The sequence below is a fragment of the Sylvia atricapilla genome, chromosome 1 (assembly GCF_009819655.1).
Source record: "Sylvia atricapilla isolate bSylAtr1 chromosome 1, bSylAtr1.pri, whole genome shotgun sequence".
NCBI lineage: Eukaryota > Metazoa > Chordata > Aves > Passeriformes > Sylviidae > Sylvia > Sylvia atricapilla.
The window spans coordinates 130,257,903-130,276,368 of NC_089140.1; the positions used below are offsets into that span (position 1 = coordinate 130,257,903).

At 44.7% G+C, this 18,466-nt stretch overlaps 1 protein-coding gene across 1 annotated transcript in view; it reads left to right on the forward strand.

The window, feature by feature from the left end:
- The first annotated feature begins 2,127 nt into the window (after window positions 1-2,127).
- SDC2 (syndecan 2) overlaps window positions 2,128-18,466 on the forward strand; it is a 61,050-nt gene continuing 44,711 nt past the window's right edge. The window contains exon 1 of the mRNA XM_066333908.1: window positions 2,128-2,440. Coding sequence (XP_066190005.1) covers window positions 2,381-2,440 — 60 coding nt within the window. The 5' untranslated portion in view covers window positions 2,128-2,380. The remainder of the gene's footprint in view (window positions 2,441-18,466) is intronic.

Consider the following 18,466-nt stretch of genomic DNA (forward strand, 5'->3'; position numbering starts at 1 on the left):
GAATGCAGCCTAAAAATCAATGACATGGCATGTCCGGAAGGTGGATCCAGAAATAGCAAGTGTGGTAACTGTTGAGAGGTATCACGTTCCTGGGAGTGGGTTGCACACAGTAAGAGCAATGCAGGCATGGCCAGCCTCTCCTCTGAGGAGAAGGGTCCTGCAGCGTCCCAGCACAGACTTAGTCACCATGCCCACACCGCACAGGGATCACCAAGGATATGTTTGCCTGGGAAAGGCTGGGAAAGTGATGAGTGGGGTGAGAGATTGCTTGTGCCAGATTATTTCATTTTATTACATGTGTGAAAAACAACGTTTATTTTTTAGGCAAATTTTAAGAAATAGGTTTAATAAAAGGTAAGACAATTAGAAGACAGAAAAAGCAAGTATGGCTAGGCTGGGTGACTTGGCATTTAGCCAAGTCCACAACTAGCTATTTCAGAGGCTTTTTAAAAATACCTTTTTTATTGCATCAGTCTTGTTGTATTTCAAACTTTTCTACAAAGTAGTTTCTATATTTTAGGAACTATTTAGCATGCTCTCTCTTTGGGTCTGCTTTTCTAGAGCATGTGTGTTTTTTTAGTTGTGTCTTTTTTATTACTTTTAGCTTGGGCCTTGGTCCCCACCTTTTACAGACGGTTGGTGTTGATAATTGGCTTGTCAGCAGTAGGGTCTCTATAACATGTTCATTGGATATTATCTTAACCAAACAGGCTGCTTAGTTACAAGCATGACTACATATCAGCTATTTTACTACCATGTATAAGTTTTGCTAATAGCAGAAATAAAAACTGTATCTTTAACATATAGTGTTCATTTTAATATTCACAAGAAGCCAACTTTATAATTTACATTTATAACACACTATATCAATACAACATAACTTTCCAACATAACACATACAGTATTTATTCCAATATTTGCGAAAAATCAATCATATAATATATAACACATGGGATGTCTCTTTTGACCGGAAGGCAACCAGATCGGGAACTGGAGGCAGATGAGATCTCAAGACAACCCGTTGGCCAAAGTCCTTCACATGGCACAGGGTAAGCAAAGTGAAGAGAAAAACGTGCCTGGGAAAAACATCTTCCCAGGGTATTTCTTGCACTCTCTGGGGTCCGGGTCCTCTGAGAGGGATAGATTTTGCTTGAACAAAAGAGACCATTATGATCCTTGTGACTATTTGATTCAGGCTATAAAATGCTGTTTGCTACCTTCTGACTTAAATAACCAGTCGTAGTTCGCAAGTGAGACTGATATGTTTTGCTTTCTTGGTTATTGCTCCTTTCCCATGTCCAATCACTGATGTCATGCATGTACACGTTAGTGGTGGAAACATGCTGGCATACGCAAGTGGGTCGGGCTGAGGCTCCTAAGCTCTGCAAAAGCACCATTTCCCCCCAGTCCTTCCAGAGAAATACCACGGACTAGTTGTAGCAAGACTTCTTGTTTTGACTTCTGGAGCACGCATTCTTGGTGCTGTCAATTCCTGCAATATCTATTTTACAGACAGAGCTTCTAGATCCAAGTAACTAGCTACAAATCACAGCCCCCTCTTACTTGGCCTCCCCTCATCTTTAAAAGTTTCTAGTCTTCTTGCTGCGGGCGAAAAGTCTAAAAAAAAGAGAATTCTGAGGCAAAAAGCTAAGTGGGGATTCACGATGAGCTGGCATTTTCAGGAAAGCCTCTCTCCCCGTGATTTTTGACCCGTCCATTTTGCCTTTTTCCCCGACACTTGAAGCTGCCACCGGGGCTAAGCGGAGAGGTGGCGCGGAGCAGCGGTGCGAGCCCCGGCAGCGCAGCGCTAAAAACACGCGGCCGCCGCCGGATTTCTCTCGCGCAGGGGGAGCCTTTCCACGTCCCCTGTTTTACACGGAGCCAGCCTTCTCTGAACCGGTCCGCAGCGCTGCTCATGTTTTCCACTGGGGGGGAGGACGAGAGAGGAGAGACCTGGGCGGAGGAGGAGGAGAAGGAGGGAGGGGGGGGGAAAGTTGCTTGAATTTGCGAGGGGCGAGAGCCGGCGGTGGCGGCGCGCTGCTTCTTTCCACTGGCTGGGGGAGCTGCCAATCTGTGTTGTAATCCTGCAGGAATTTCTGCGGGGTTTAACTGGGAGCCGCGGCGCCGCCGCCGCGCACTCGGGGCGGAGGGAGGGCGGCGGAGCCGGCAGCGCGCAGCCTGCAGCCCGCTCGCCCCAGCGCCGCCAGCACCGGGCCCGCCGGAGCGCAGCGCGGAGCCCCGCGGAAGGAGCGCGGCGGGCCGGATCCGGGGCGCCACCGGCCCTGCCCCGCGCCCCTCGGGCGCTGCCGAGCGCCGCCGGCCCCCGGTTTCTCCTTTGTGCCCGGCCCCCGGCGGCCGCCGCGCCGGCTCCCCGGGAATAATGCGGGGCGTGTGGCTGGCGCTCACCGTCGGCTTCGTGGCCTGCGCCTCCGGGCAGCCGGTGAGTGCCGGGGCAGAGGGGAGGGGGCGGCGGCAGCGCCGCGGGACGGGACGGGACGGGACGAGGCGGCCGCCCCGGTTCCGCCAGCCGAGTGCGGGGCGCGCAGCCCGAGCCCTGCCCCGTGGCGTCGCCGTCCGCGGGGCACTGGGCTGGCTCGGGGGGCATCTGTTGATAGTTGAGCGGTCTGCAAACGGCAGGCACCATTCCATCCCACCCGCCAAGAAAAGAAAGAGACACCCCCCGCAGTTAAAAAAAAAGATCCCAAAACCCCAAACACCCTCACGAAGCCGAGAGGACCACCCTGGCGGAGCGGAGCACCCTGCCGCCCTCCAGCGAACCTCGGCCGAAGTTTGCCGCGCTGACCCGGCCGCCAGCCGGCCCCGGTGCCCCCCCGGTGCCTCTCCCCTGCCTGTCCGGAGGAGGGGCGGCTGCCGGCGGCCGCGGGGTGCCCGAGGGGCCGCGGCGCGGGGCCGGCTCCGGCAGCGGGGGCTCGTACCGCGTCCGAGCGGCCGCCCCAGCACATCGCCGCCTTCCCCGGCTTCACGGGCGGTGAGGCGGGAGCGTCCCTTGCAACATCCACCCCTCACGGGCCGTGGCTAAAAAGAGGAAAAAAGGCAGCAGCAGCCCTTGGCTGTCCGGCTCGGGACCTCCCAGAGCCCTCAGACAGGACGCCCTGCGGCCAGCTCCCGGTCCCGGCTCCGCGGAGCCCGAGCGGGCTGCGGGCTCGGCCTTTCCCCGCGGGCTCGCCGCGAGGTGCTCGGGATAATGCTGCTGTTTACACTTTTTCCGCGCCACCAGTGCGTTCGCTAACCGGGCCCTCTGCTTAATGTAATTAGCTCTGTTGCCGGGATTTGTACCTCTGGGAAAGCCTCTCTCCCACCCTTTCGTGGCAGGAGCCGGCGGGGACCGGCCAGAGGGCTTTGGTCTTTTCCATCTGTGGATCTGAGATTGTCTTGAGGGAAGGGGCATGCAAATGATACTGATGCAGTGTTTGGGCAAATATTAGGAAATGATAAATTGAGGTTTCAATATGAAATTTAAAAAACCCATGACAATTTAATCCAATTAGAATGAGCTGCTTCACTGAACTAAATAACGCCACTAGCTTGGGTTAACTTTTGAAGTTCTCTAGCTGTTGTGTAAATTAGCCAAGTCACAGCCTTCATGAAATCTGGCTCATCATTCGGGATTTCTAAGGATACAATTGCAAAACACTTTTCTTAAGGACTGATTAAAACAGGGCTGTGTAGAACACTGACCCTTGTTTCCGCTAAGTATAGCTGTGCTGCAGAAACACCCTTGAGTAATGAGGTACAATATACTTTAATTTTATAGAAACGTAGTCAGTAGGAAGTTCTCTGATGGTGGAGTAGCTATTAAACTGCTGCAGTAATTAGTAAAGTGTTAAGTTTGATGGGTTTTTGCCTTAGGATGAACGCACTGTGGCAGTGTGAGGTGGGCTGTTGGGGCTCATCCGGCGCGGTGCGGTTCGGGGGCAGTGGGGGGAGCCTGCCTGGCTCTGCTGCAGCGCCCTTACTGCTGCCAGAAAGTTGTGGAGGGACTGGAAAAGTGAAAGGAGGTTGGTCTTTTTCCTTTTCTTTCACATCCCTTCTTTTTCCTTTAACTGTGCCTGGCAGCAGCTTCATGGTCCCTCAAGATAGGATTTTGTAGACCAGTCTCTGGGAAAAGACAGATGCCAAATCTGTCTTCTCTGTAGAAGTCTGTCTTTGTCATAAGATGAATTCTATATGGATGCTTAAAAAAACCCTCACAGCTCTCCAGACCACTGTCAAATGGATTTAGCTCTAAATTTCGTTGTGATTTTAGATTCTGCTATTTATTATCATTATTTAAGCAAAACTATAAGGTAAAAATCTCATTTCTGATAAAGTAAATTTTCCGTGCATCTTTTGAGCAGAGGAGAGGGAAGTTGCAGCAGATTTTGTTTCTTAAAGCAGTGAGTTCCCTGTGTTTGGTCCACATAACCAACAAACCCTTTTATTGGGGTGGGCCAAGGAGACATTAGCAGTGTGGTAAGAGTGTCCTGGAAGTGAGACCTGCCACTGAGCTACGAGAGAGTGGTCTGTGTGTGCCGGGTGCTGTGACGTGGGCTGTGGCACCGCAGCTGTGCTCTGCTGTGCCGTGCCAGCTCCCTCGGGGGAGCAGCTGCTTCAGGACAGGGCTGTGATGGAGAGGGTGAGAGGGAGCCCAAGTGTGAGTGCCAGCCTGCACATGGTGGCAAGCGTTACCCGCAGCAGAGCTGGTGGATTGCAGCTGGGGCTTCCAGAGTGGTTTGCTGCCGTCGGCACAGTGTGCAATGAGACATCGGATTACAGTGGGGTCTGACAACCCACGTGGGTCTGGAAGGACATGGGAAATTCACCCAGGCTTGGCTGAATGGCAAAAAATGTGCTTTCTAGCTACTTTGAAAATTTCTTGGTTCGCTTATAAGAGAGGGAAAGGCAGTGGCATGAAACTGCTGAAAAGAAAAGGAAGACTCTGTGCGTGAGAGGTGTGATGTGCCTTTTAAAAGCTTGAGCCCAGTTCTGATGATGTTGGGACCCAGCTTTTGCTGATTTTAATAGCACGAGAGAGCAGTGCCAAGTATCCAGCTGTAGTTGTCAGCTCCCATTCGGAAGAGGCTGATAAACCTTTCCGTTTCGTTCTAGTTTGCAGCAGTGGGACAAATGGTTTTCCAGAGCTTGTGTGACAGTCTGATCCTCTGCCTGCCCAAGTACACACTGAGAAACTTTGCTGGCTAGCAGGTTGTGCTGCATACTTCAGCATTGTGGTGCTGCTCTTGCTCACAGAAGGTTAAGTCCATCTCTTCCTGGGAAGCTTCTGGAGTCTGCTTCTGGAGACTGCTTCACATCATCAATACATATGTGTGGGGCTGGATTTGGGACTTAGAGTGAAACAGAGCATTGGGGCATCACCTGAGTGGTCTTTCAGTTTCTTGTGTAAGCATCTGACCGCTGAGGAGTTGGCGTAAACGTAATTATTGAAAGATGATCCAAGGGTAATACTTGGTATATTTTTCAGAAGTATTTAGTATTTGTGAAGCATGATGCTGTAATTTTCCTGCATTTGTTTCTAATGGTTACTTTGGTTTTGGAATTTGGAAAATTGATAGTGTGTTGGAGAGGAGGAATGTTTTTTTGAAAAAGGCAGTTAGACTTCAGAGATAGTAATTAGAGGAAAAGAAGGGCTGAGGAAATAGCTGGTATTTAGATTTATATGCTGTGTGTGTCTCTCCTATGTGTATTAAATTTGCTTTGTCAATTAAGTTCAAAAGAAAGGAGGAAGTTTTTCAGTCTTGATTTATTTCTACCCACCTTCAATTCACACGTACTGTTTCTTCTCACTGTAGAATTAATAAATATTTATCCATTGCTTTTTCTGGTTTGGCAACACCTGGAATCTGCCATGTCTGCTTCCCTTGCTCTGACTGAACTTCTGGGTTCTGCCCCCCAACAGCCTGCACTGACCATGCACTGGAGATTCTGGAGAGCTCTGGGTTTGCTGCCAGTCTTGGGATTACAGCCACCCCTTAGACGGGTGTTCTCTGGAACCACTTTCTGGAAATGGGTTTCCCTCTCAGGTTAGATTATCGGTTAAAAATTAAGGAACAGATGGATCTTGACCCAAGATCAAACACTGAAGTTCCTATTTTTAATTTTCTTAGCCCTGAGGTCTGCATTGGAACTGACTTAGTATTGAGACCTGAAGTACAAAGATGTTTTCTCTGCATTTTTTCCTAGATCCTTATCAAGGAAGTAGATGAAAGCATCATCTTCAGGAACAAGTCAGAACAAATACCTTAGGGTTTGGAATTGGGTGCTGGGATTGTGGTTCTTGGGCAGGTAACACCTCTGTGGTAGGTTTGAGACAGTTACTGCAGCTTGTGGAATAAAGATGGTGGACTTTGGAGTGTGGAGTAAGTCTGGAATTTGTTTGGAGATTTGGTAGATCTAAGTTAATATAGTCCTAAATTAAGTGTAATCTAGGATGACAAGATAAAGGCCTAATTTCTTGACTAGTAGAAGTGCAAGTTATGAGAAGTTACACGTCAAACACACAGCCATGACCTAATGCCTCCGGTGGGGGGGGTGGAGGGGTGGATGGTGGAGAGCTGTCCGCCATCCTTGGTGGAGAATGTAGCATTTTGGCAGGGCTTCCTGAGCTTGGAGAAGAGCCTGCAGAGCTCTTCATTTGCACTGCTCTTTATGGCAAGTTGTCTTTATAAAATGTCAAGCAGAAGCATATGGATGGCATTTATTAATTACATTTTCTCTCCTAATTGACTTTTGCCATTGAGCAATTTAAACATCTTGCTTATGGCAAAGAGTTGCAGGCTTTAGTAAGGCTCAATGGCTGAACAAAGAACTCTTGTCTAGTTACAGAGAAGTGCTCTTTTGTCTTCTGAATAGATTTGACAGACTATGATTTTTAACATAAATGTTGTGTTTGACATTGGCAAGCTTATTTGAGGCCTCATATAAGACCCTACTTGAATCTGAGTCATAAAGATGCCCTCTGTGCTGCCACATTTGAGAGAGGATGCACAAGTCATGAGCAAGTGATTTGGTCCGCATTCAAGTCACTTTGCAGTCAGTGTTGTAGGAAGCATGAGAGAATTACTAGAGGCTGTTCTGTGAACAGCTTGTTGTTTGGTTATCTTCAGTTCATGCTTACAAGATGGTAATAAATTGCTATCTATAATCTTTTCAGGACTAGTAATTTATTCATAGGTTACATGACACTATTCAGTGATTTGGGAACACAATTCCTCCTGCTCACACTGAAGTATAATTTGTAATCTCTTGAGTACAGACTGCATTAGTGTTTGACCCTCTAATAATGACAGTTCTCTGTATGTATGTTGTTTTCTTGATTAGCTCAGCTCTGGGGGATGCTTTTAAAAGCGTAGTAGATATTTAGGCAGAAATACAGAATACATGTAATCCTCAGAAGTACTGGAATACTGATTGCAGTAGGAGAAAATGTAGCATTTAACAACCATTTGCAACAAGTGCATTTGCGCTGAGCAAATGCACTTGTTGATGTCTCAAGCAGGGGGTTAATTTAAAATGAAATAATGGCTAATAAGGTGGTGATGAATCTGCAGAAATTGGCCTTGTCCACAGATAGGCTATTAGAGTGTAGTAAATATAAGCTGTGCTTTACTGAAGCCTGAGTGGACGCTCCATCTGAAATCACTATTTTTAGTTTATATATAAACACCTTCTTCAGAAATCTACCTTCCCAGCTAAACTGTTTTGTTCCCAAGGTGAATTGATTTGGGGAAGTTCAAATAAAAACCTGTTTGGCTGTGTTTGAGTTGTGAGCATGAAGATAAATATATTGTACTTTTATTAATAGTAAGGAGACACAGGGACTTGCAGAAGGTCATATAGCCTGTGGTATACACAGGCATCGAATCAAAATGTTCAGAAGCCAGCACTCTGATTAACAACCAGAATATATTGTCTGTATTTAAATATTATGTTGTCAGACATGTTTTGTTCCTGTTTGATTAACCATAATAAAGCATAATTTGCTCTAGAGGTGCTTCCACACTGATGGAAGTCACTTGTCACCTTTCAGATCAGTGTGAAGTGACCCATTCCTGTTATTTGAAGTGTATTTCAGAAGTGTAACTGTCTGTGTGGACTGAGAGGACTGGCTGTCACAGAACTGTAGGAAAGAGTGCTGTTAAAGTAATACAGCCTGGGAGATGAAGTACTTCCCAGGGAGCAGTTGGGTGCATGACCAGCATAGTCTCAAGACTAAAGATGGTTCAATAGAGAGGGAAAAAAAAAAAAAAGTGTCATACTTGCTGCCACATGAATGAATAACCTAACCAGATCTTCCCTCTCCCACCTTCTATAGGATCTCTTCTCATATGCCTGCTTCTGTCCTTCCATTAATTTTACAAGTAGACACAAGTTTTCCTCTTTCTCTGGGCTGAGCTGCATTAATTCCAGCTGTGTTGATACTTCAGGAGTAGCTGGCTGGACACAGTACCTGGAGGGCACAGCCAAACCCCACACACTTGATATCTTTGGGTTTTGAGAGCTGAGTCCTGTTCGCTTTTTGGACTGGGGTCTGCAAGGGAAGGCTAGAAACGGGTTTGAATACATGGTATGTCTTGCAGGCTGTGGAGATGAGCGATGTCCAGGAGACATAGTCTTCCTTTCCCGGGTTGTTCGTTTGTTTGTTTGTGCTCACTCTGGATGCAGAGGTTCCAGAATCAGTGTGTCACTTAAACTGATTACCAGGTAAAAGCATCCACGAAGCCTTTCCATTCAAATCCTTTTCAAGTGCAGTTCCGTGTTCAAACATGTAGTCACTGAGGTGTAACATTAATGGTGTTATTATTCAAAATGAAAACCTGCAAGGGAAGCAAAGTGGAAAGGGGAAGGTAGTTCAAGGTAATGGAAACACACCATCTTTGGGACAGCCAGAAATTGAGCTTCCATGGAATAAAAATGTGTGACATTGCAGAAATAAAAAAAAATATATATATATATGCCTTAGCCCTATAATTAGTAATAGTAATGTATAATTCCTACAGCAAGGATGTGCATAAGATAACGCTGCTGAGAAGCAAGATTCTGATGATTTTTGTAGAAGGCATATTGCAAAACCTTCAGATTCTGTGCTGTCTATGGGACTGAATCTTGTCCCTTTGGGGAGCTCAGAGGCACTTGGTACTTACCAGTGGTGGCAGTGCAAGCACAAAGGAAAGTGTTCGTCCAGCAAGGAGAAGGAGCATCCATGAACAGTGTGTATGAAATTTGGTTGTGTTAGTTACTTGTGTAAATGTCATTGAGAGAAGGTGTAAAGTTCTCAGGAACTGCTGAGGCAGTGTCTGAAGTTAGAAGATTAATGCTTTAGAATAATTGGTAGCTTAAGCATCTGTAGCATCTGCAGCTCACAAATCTCCTTCTCCATGGTATAACAAGAAAAATTGCTAGTCCTGGAGATACACAGAAAAAGTTTATTAAAGTGCCATTTATATATTTTAAGTTTTTGTCTTTGATAAAGCTGTTTATCCTTTTCCAGACATGTGCTCTTTGATTACTTCTCATCCATGAAGCCTTATTTCTTTTTTTGAATGGGACATCTAAAATGTCATGAAATGAAACCTCTTGGGGTAATTCTGAAATTATGTGTTCACTCTCTCCAGCTGCTGCAGTTCTAGCTTGAAAGGTCTTTGAAACTTCGTGTGTTTTTGTGTTTTATATAGAGCTTTCTTCTGTATGAAGCTCTGTTTACATATATTTTAATTTTTTATACTGTTTTGTGTGTCTTCCAAGAGTCAAGAAAAGAAATGCCCCACAGAACTTGTTTCCCAGTTAAATAAACAGAACAAAATTTCTCTTAAAATTGTGTTAATAATTTTCTTGGCGTGAATCAGTGTGGAAGAAGCAGCCTCTCTGACTACTTACGAGGAAAAAAAGCCTTAAACAAAATGTGTTCTTTTCAATTGTTTTTTAATTTTTTTCTTGTTTTTTCACTTGTGATTTGATATAGCATTTCCATAAATTTTCCCCCATATGTATGATTTGATCCTCAATAGCTCCCACAGGTGCTTTTGATTTGATTCTCCAGCACAGCCTTTTGTCTGTCCTCAAAGCCTTGGTCAGGGGACAGGTATGGGGACAGGGGACATCACCGCAAAATGTGGTTGAGTTGAAAGAATCTGGGTCTAAGGGGAAAAACTGGGAACAGTGGTTAGCATAGGTTTGTATCTGGCCTGACCACGCTGGGACATCCCAGCAGAGCTGCTGTGACCTGAATGGACCTCTGGCTCAGCAGAAATTATCTGTCTCTGTTGCAATTGGATTTGCCTTTTTATGGCTTTTGACTGAAGTATTTCAGTGGATGTGTCTCTCTGCTGCATGGAATCAAAGCCCTCTGGCAAACCATAAGATGGTTTTTGCTCTTCTGATAGGAGCTGTGGTCCTTCCTGCAGCACAGAGCATCCATTGGTATGCAGAGGGGAGGAATGGCATAAAGGTGTTGGAAGAAGGAACAAGTCTGATCGCTGAATATAAAGAGATACATTATTTAACAGCTTAAATAATGAAGACTCATGGTTCGTGTTTGGATAACGTTTTGACATCTCAGTATTGCTTGATAGTCTGACTGTGCAGGAAAATAGGGTCCCTGGCTATCTGTTAAAAACAATCCCTCTTAAGGTGTGCAGGTGCTGGAGGAGACAGGGCCTTGAAGTTGACTCGTTGTCTCCAGTCATACTGCCTGTTGCAGGTGTTTTCTTCTAGTGCTGTTTAGCCCAGCCAGCCGTGCCATGCCCTGTTGAAGAGCAGGACTCTGTCTGCAAGGGGGATCTTTGCCTTTGGTGGCACTCAGGCTCAGTAGTAAATAGCCTTTCTGCTGTGGTGGAGAGGCAGCCGTGTGCCCATGCCACTGGGGCTCTCTGGTGGAGGGAACTTCTGAGCTCCTGGTAACACAGAGCATTTGATCCAAAATGGTTTGAGACAGTACTCTTAACAGTATTGCTGTGATGAAAATGGCCACTTCTTCTCTGTTTCACAACTGTAGGGCACTAGAAAAGGGCAATTACGTTTCTTTTCTTTTGTTTTTGTTCTTACAGTAATTCACAGCCTGAAAAACTTACTCTATCCTTGTCTGATCTGGATTTTGTGCTTACACTAACATTGCTTGTCCATATCTCTTGTATTTAACTAAAAGCTGGTGACTGGCATCTTGATGTAGGTCTCTTCTGGTGGACACCATGAATTGGTCTTCTACCTGGTGGCATAAACTTAATAGTGATGTAGATGTTCTTGTACTTTTCTTGAGAACCATGAATGTTGTGTGGGTTAAAGAAGTCTTCCGGGTTTGTGACTATTTTGTGATGCTACTGACTTCATGTGCCAGTCAGTATTTAGTTTTTGGGTTTTTTTCCTCTGGCCTTCCCTATCTGCACTGAAAGAATTTGGAAGCTGTAGATTATGACGAAAAGTCCCCTTACTTTAGCGGATGAGATGTAGGGGTTCCATAATGGACAGGTAGGAGTCTCTTTGCCATTGCTTGTTGTTTCACCTAATATCTGAGGCTTGCCTCCTCTTGTTTACATGGGTAAATGTGTTTGACTTGAGGAACCTGATGAGGACTGAAGGGAAAACTTCTGGCAGACACTGTCAGTCTTAAAAAAAGTGGGTAGGATCTGTTGTCATGAAGGTTGTTCCTGTACACAGTCAGAGCTGGCACAGTTCCCACACAGTGAAGTCGCTCACATGGCATCTCTGTATTTGTGATCAGAGATGAGGGGTCCTAAGGGAGGATTAGCGAGAGTATTTTGGGGGATTTCTCTGTGGCTTCTTAGAGATACACAGAAAAAGCTAATCTCTCTCTCTCTCTCTCATTATTCAATTCAGCTAATCTAATTGGAAAACCTCCTTAGAGCAGTCTCTGGCAGCTAGCTGTCGCAGCTGTACAATTAGCAGTGTCACCTAACAGGAGAGCAAAACAAAGAGCAGTAGGAAACTGGAGTAGGATGTTTCAGTGTATCTTAACAACCCTCCCAAGGACCAAGCTTGCTAGAGTGAATTCAGCTGCGAATTTTAAGAGCTTAAAAAAACTGAGGAAAAGTCTGAATTTTTAAAGACTTAAAATTCTGAATGACTCGATGAAATAATTTTGAGGTTTGGGCATTGTTGTAGGTTATTTATAGATCGATTTTTTATTTTTTTTTTAATGAAAATGTACCCAAACATGACTGGATATGGGACTGGTGGGCTCTATTGCCCATTCCTCAGGGTGTGAACAGTAAAGCTGAGCACAGAAGAGGTGTATACTTAACTGCCTTATATATCTGGGGATATTTCCTTGGCCTTTGCCCTCCCACCTTGGCTACTGGACTATGTTTTATTTGGGGATAGCCCTGAAGCCATCAAGAGCAAGAGCTGGCATGGAGGGAAGCACCGGCCCCATCCAGAGATGATGGAGCCATTGGCAGTGATGTTCCCTGCTTGCACAGTCCAGGGCTGTACCTAGGCACAGGAGAGCAGAGGCACGTTTGCATTTGAATCACCAGCTTGGCACTTTACAGCTTCACATCATTAATCACTGTGATGCTAATGCCATTTAGCCATCTCTGTATATTCGGGGAGCATTTAGATGAGAGCATGTGTGGGGCAAGTCATGATTTAGCCATCTCTGTGGAGTTACATGGTTGTCGTATCTGAAATGTGTGACCTGTGGCTATAAAGGATAGGTTTTGGAAGTGCTATTAACCGAGTGGCATATGTGAGAGACTGGAAAATCTAGGCTATTTATAATTGTCCACAGGTGGAGAGGCAAGCAGCAATGCATAATACCAGTAATAATTATCAGCAGCATAGAAGTTCATCTCTTAAGCCGTTGGGTCTAATGCACTAAAAAGTATTTGATCTGAAGTCTGGCACAGCCTTCAAATGGAGCCGTTCAAAGGCGTCCTGACCTAATTTTGCTGCGGAAGTGAGTCTTTCTCATTCCCCTAATTTCTTGCAGAAGGTTTCAATGATAAAGTCTTCATCCTCTATACTTGGATATATTTTACTGCAGAGCTTTTGAATAAAAGCAGCCCTTGCAGGCCAGGTGGTAAATATAGTACTCAGCTTAACAGAAAAGACGTTCAGTTTATCAGAGACATGTCCTCCTGTGTTTTGCAGTTGTCAGTTAGGTTTCCTTAAGACTTCTTTTATTTGCTGGATCTTCCTGTGATTAATTGAAGTTCAGTGCTGGCTCTGTACCTGTGAGTAAAGGCTTCGTATTATGCTGAACTTCTATTTCAGTGAAAACCTCTAATATGTAAAGCAGCTTATAAATAAAAGTTTGCTTTCTTTTCAAGGGAAATAAATCATTAAATTATAAAGCATTGTCCATGTAGCTATGTAAATTTATCAGTTAAAGCATAAACTGTAAGTGCTTTAACTTTCCTCTGGATAAATCAAAGCAGATGTAAGACATGTCTTAATGGACTTTTTTCTTCAAAAGAAAATGGGGAGAAAACAAGTTTATTTTTCAACAGTAGCAAAATAGTATACTGCAAGGATGGGCAGTGCTCTTGGTTATTGTCTGTGTTGGTGTAGACTGTTTTTATCAGAAGATAAAAATGAACAAAGCAACACAAACTGAAGGCTTTTAAATTCTGTCTGACCTGTCACTTCTACAATTTCTCATGCCATTATCACCACAGTGGTAGTGTAAGACTACTGGTTTCCTATGAGCAATGTTGCTTTTTGTTCAGTGTGGGATGTTTTAACTTGTGCTGGTGATATTTCTGAGCAATACTGCACAGTACATGGTATCAGTTGTGCACTTAATTGTAATTTATACCTTAAGTTATTTATTTGCTCTTTTTCTTTGCAATCTCTTGTGCTTCCAGCCTCATTAGACTGATTTTTTTTCTTTCCCTCCTGCTGCTTTTGTGCTATCAGGCACAAAAGGTAACTGTTAGCATTGGCACTGCTCTTCAGTCTCATGTTGCAAGAACAAGATCCAAGAGCAGAAGAAAAGGTAGATGAAAAACTGGGCTGGCTCTGGGCCTTTGCCCGCTCTCAGGAATCCTTCTGCTCACTCAGCTCACAGCAATGAAAAAGAGGGAGTGGGGAGGAGTTGGTTGTGAGTGACCAAAGTATTGGCAGAGCTGTTGGCAGGAAGGGAATGCTGGACTACTGACATGTCTTGGCCAGACCTTAATTAAAGGAGAAGCCTGGAGGTGATTGGTTTGGGCTGGAAAAGAGTTGCTGTATCAGGGATGCTAATTCCATCTTTGACTGTGTCCATTTGACAGCACTGGAGCACACAAACCAAGTGTTTAAGCAGACATGGATGATTTGAGCACTGCATCCCTCACCCCCTTTGCTTTTTGGAAAGTGAGTGTGTGGAGCCAAGTGTTCCAGCTTGGCATTTCTCTCTGTTCTTTGGATTTTCTTGGAAGACTTCTGTGTTCTCCCTTCTGACTGCGGAAGGATGAGAATGATGGGTGCAAATTACTCCTCCTCTGATCTACGGCCTCACTTCAAAACTTACTTTGTGCAGATCACCATTTGTCTGTTTAAGTGATCAGTAACAGTGTTCGCTCACATGGAGGGGGGGCCGTCTGAAATTGGGACTAGCTGAAGTGTCAGATTACCGAGGGCACTATAATCAAGGTGACAGCTGCTTTCCTTATGCTATACTGAAACAAAATATCCCAAACCATTCAGCAGAGCCTCACCAAATACATTAACCTCGGTGCTTTTACTCTTTCCACAAGTTGGTGGATTACTTAGCGCTCTTGGCTAATGAAATACAGGAGTGCTAATCTCTCCATGGGTACCAGAGGGGAAAATGTTGAGTGTTGCTACCCCAAGAGTACAAATGTGTGCGTGAGCTAATGGTGTACTCAAGGCCTGCGGTGCAGGGAGAGAAGCAGTTCCCCCCCGAGTGCTTGTGTCCCCACTGGAGATGCTGAGCCTGGCACAGGGAGGGGTGGGATTATCTGTGGCTCAGCAACTGCTGTGTGGATGCATGCCTCTCCATACCCTGTGCGGTGAGCAACCTGCTAACCCAACCCTGTCTCCCCCCCAGCCCTTCAAGGTATTTGCACTTGCCCTTAAGTAACCATTTCTTTCTTTGGCTTCTTAAGCTGACACACTTTGACATACTCAGGGGTGAAAAATGGGAGGTGCTTCTTGAAATAGCCTTGATGTGCTGCACAGGAGAAGCTTTGTTAGAGGAGCAGGCTATGAGAGTCCTCTCTGAGCTCTATTTTTACCTCCCTTTAAATAATACCAGTTTATTTTATTTTAAACAAAAACTCATATGGTTGCCTTAGCCACAGGGAAAAAAACCCCACAAAAATACCTTGCTGAGGTTTGTGTGCAATTTATTTCCAGTAACGAAGGGCAAGCCTGTGTAGGGAAGAAGTTTACGTGAAAGAATGGGATAAGTAAGACTATTAGAATATGCTGGTCTTGGCCTTTATTGTGGGACTTCGAGTAAAATTTTGGGAATAATCATCTGAAACAAAGCCTTTTCTTAATATTCACCCCTTCAGAATGAGTGTTTGGCTTGCCAGAGGCTTACTTGGAGAGCTGCAAGCTGTGGTTTCCTTTGAGGCAGAGGGACTCTTTCTCCAGCATTTGAGGAAGGGTCTGTTGCAACGGACGGCATGAGAAGAAGGGAGGTTGAACTGGGAAGCCTGAATCTGTAGAGGCAGCAGGAATAAGAGACTTAAAAATTGCAGGGGGTAAAGCCAAGAATAATCTTCTAATTGCTGAGCTGCACTGTACAGAAAGCATAGCTTTAGCTGTTACTTCCAACTGCCACATCCCCTTTCTGGGTAGGAAAAGCAAGAAGAAGGAGTAAAAGACTCTGAGAAAATCATCTGAGTCAAACTTGACTCACACAGTGCACCAGGAGTTTCACTGAGTATATTTTAATAGCTGGCTGTAACAGGAGGGAAGCTGGGCAGCCTCCAGCTGTGAAGTTTTCAGGGGACTCCTTCCTAGTTCCCTCCATGCAGCCCTCCTAGTCCTGTGCTCTGCCAGTGAGACTGAAAACCCACCTTTCCCTGACCTAAAAGCCTCTCCAGCTTATAGAAAAGCACATTTGTGATACTTCATTTGTGGTCAATAACATGAGATGTTTCCAGAGTTTAGAGTATGTTCTGAGCAGTGCTGATACTCCAGTCAGGGCAAAAAACCGGGATGAGAGTTAAGTTATTGGTGCTTGGTGTTTTCTGGGTTGCAGTTGCTCAGCTGTTTCAAAGCACCTAGTTTATCCTTTTATCTTTTCTCAGTGTTGAATGAAGCCTGTGCTCTGCAGGGACTCTCGGAAGACACTAGTTTTGAAGTGGAGAAACTGCTCAGTAGTGAGAAAGTGTGGAGATCTAACAAACAAGTTTGATACTTCATACTTTTTGCTTGTAGAGGATCTGGAACACGAGGTGCCCCAATAACAAATTCCCCATCAGCAGAAGACTGGGTGATGCCTCCAGGCTTTCCTGAGGACCTGTTTAACCTTTGCAGGAGGGTGGCTTGGGTGTTTCAGGTCCCATCTTGTGCATGAGAGACTCCACATGTCCCTGTCGTCCAAATTCTTCAGGTTTTTTGCTTTAAAATACAAGCAGAATCTGAAACCATAAAGGCTGACTTGCGTGAGGTGACATCTTCCAGTGGAGGAGGAACAAACCAAAGAAATTAGAGAGTTGTTTTAATAAGATTTTTAGGGCTGATTTGTGTTCTTCTGCCATAATTATTTTTAATCCTTTCCTGCTGGTGATGTAAGATGCATCCAAAGAAGGCAGTGGGTTCATTAGGTGTGGTGCAGGACTTATGATGACTGACCAAAATGAGTAGGCTTCACTGGATGGTCATTGAGTACATGCTCTGGAAATAACTCCATTTTCTCTTGGGCTTTAGGAATTGAAAGGAGACTTTCTTTCAGCCCTTCTACTTATTTAAAATAATACACTGGCATGCCAAGCAGAGCGGGATTTTTTTTTTCTAATGCTGGGAGAAGAAGCCTGTGATTAAGAAACTTGGCAGTCTGTGACTTTGGGTTTTCTTGTATTTTTGATGCTTGTGTTTGTATGCTAGGATGTTCACAAAAGTATAAGAAAGTGTATTTTTGGGAAAGTTGTGAAATAGATGACATTTTCCAAAAGGACAGTGTGTCTCTTGGCAGCATCATGGTCAAACAAGTAAATATGTATTTTGGTAAGGAGCCTAATTTTGAGAGTATCTATGCATCTGCCCTGTCATACCCTCCTCACTGTGATTGCAATTCCAGGCAGTCTTGGAAATACCACAGATATCAAATCCAAGTATTTTTCCTTTATATTTTGTTAATTTAAAATTACTTTTTAGTTCTATGATAATGGCCAGATTAATGCATAATAAATAAATACAGTGGATTTCTAATACAATCATTGTAAGTTAGGGGTGAGGTAGCCTGGAACTCCACTGATGGTGTCTCAGCACTTTCTGTGAGAAAAACCTATCATCTTCAGTTCACTTTTTACCTCACAGCCAACTCCTGGTAGCAGAACTGGATCTTACCTGAACTAATAAATAGTGTCAAACTCTGTTGAAAATTTTGTAGAGGAGATGGTGTAATGCTGTGTTACTGCTGCTGATCTCTTGTGTGTACAGAGGGGACTGAGAAAGTCAGATGGAGAGACAGAAGGAAAGATAAGAGCCACAGTGTGGCTTTACATGCTGAAAATCATTCTGTGACTGCTCACAACTGTTAATTAATGCCATTCCAGAATATTTTACATGTTTTGAAAGTGACTACAACAGTAGACAGGAGAGAGGCAGCTTTCCCTGAAAAGGACGGGAAAACCTTGAAGAAAATCCGTGTGCTGAAACTTCTGATTCCTTCTACTTTTGTTTTGTTTTTGTTTGTTTTTGTTGCATGGATGATGTGACTACAGTCATTTCCTCACTCTACTCTGTCCAAGAGCCAAGTGTAGCACTGATGGAAAGAGAACGGATACATGGCATTGTCATTCCCAGTACATGGGCCAGAAGGTGAAAGAGCTGACTTCTCGCCAGTCCCTGAGTAGCTCACCTCCTTCAACCCCTTCCTTCACCAGGGAAGCATGATAGCGTGGCAAGTAATGTGAGAGATGAGGGCAAAGGTAATGGTGGATTTGTCTGTGGGATTTCAGAAAGATGACCCAGGGAAGTGGGGATGAATGGGGATGTTCTTGTGTAGCTCTTGTGAAAACAGAGGACCTCCTTCACTAAGGAGAAGAAATGGGACAGACTGGCAAGTTGGACTGACTGGGTGGAAGAAAGCACAAATACCCACTGTGGTATTTAACATGTGAACTGATCTGAAAATGTATGTGAACGGATATGAAAATGCATATGAACTGATATGGCTGTCATGGCAATACTTAAATATAATCTAAGGAACTTCTAGCTTCTTCTGCAGCAACAGCAAATCAGTTATGACTTTGTTATGCTCATGTAAGAAGTACAGTATCTGTATTTTACCAGTTTTATCTTTGAAAAT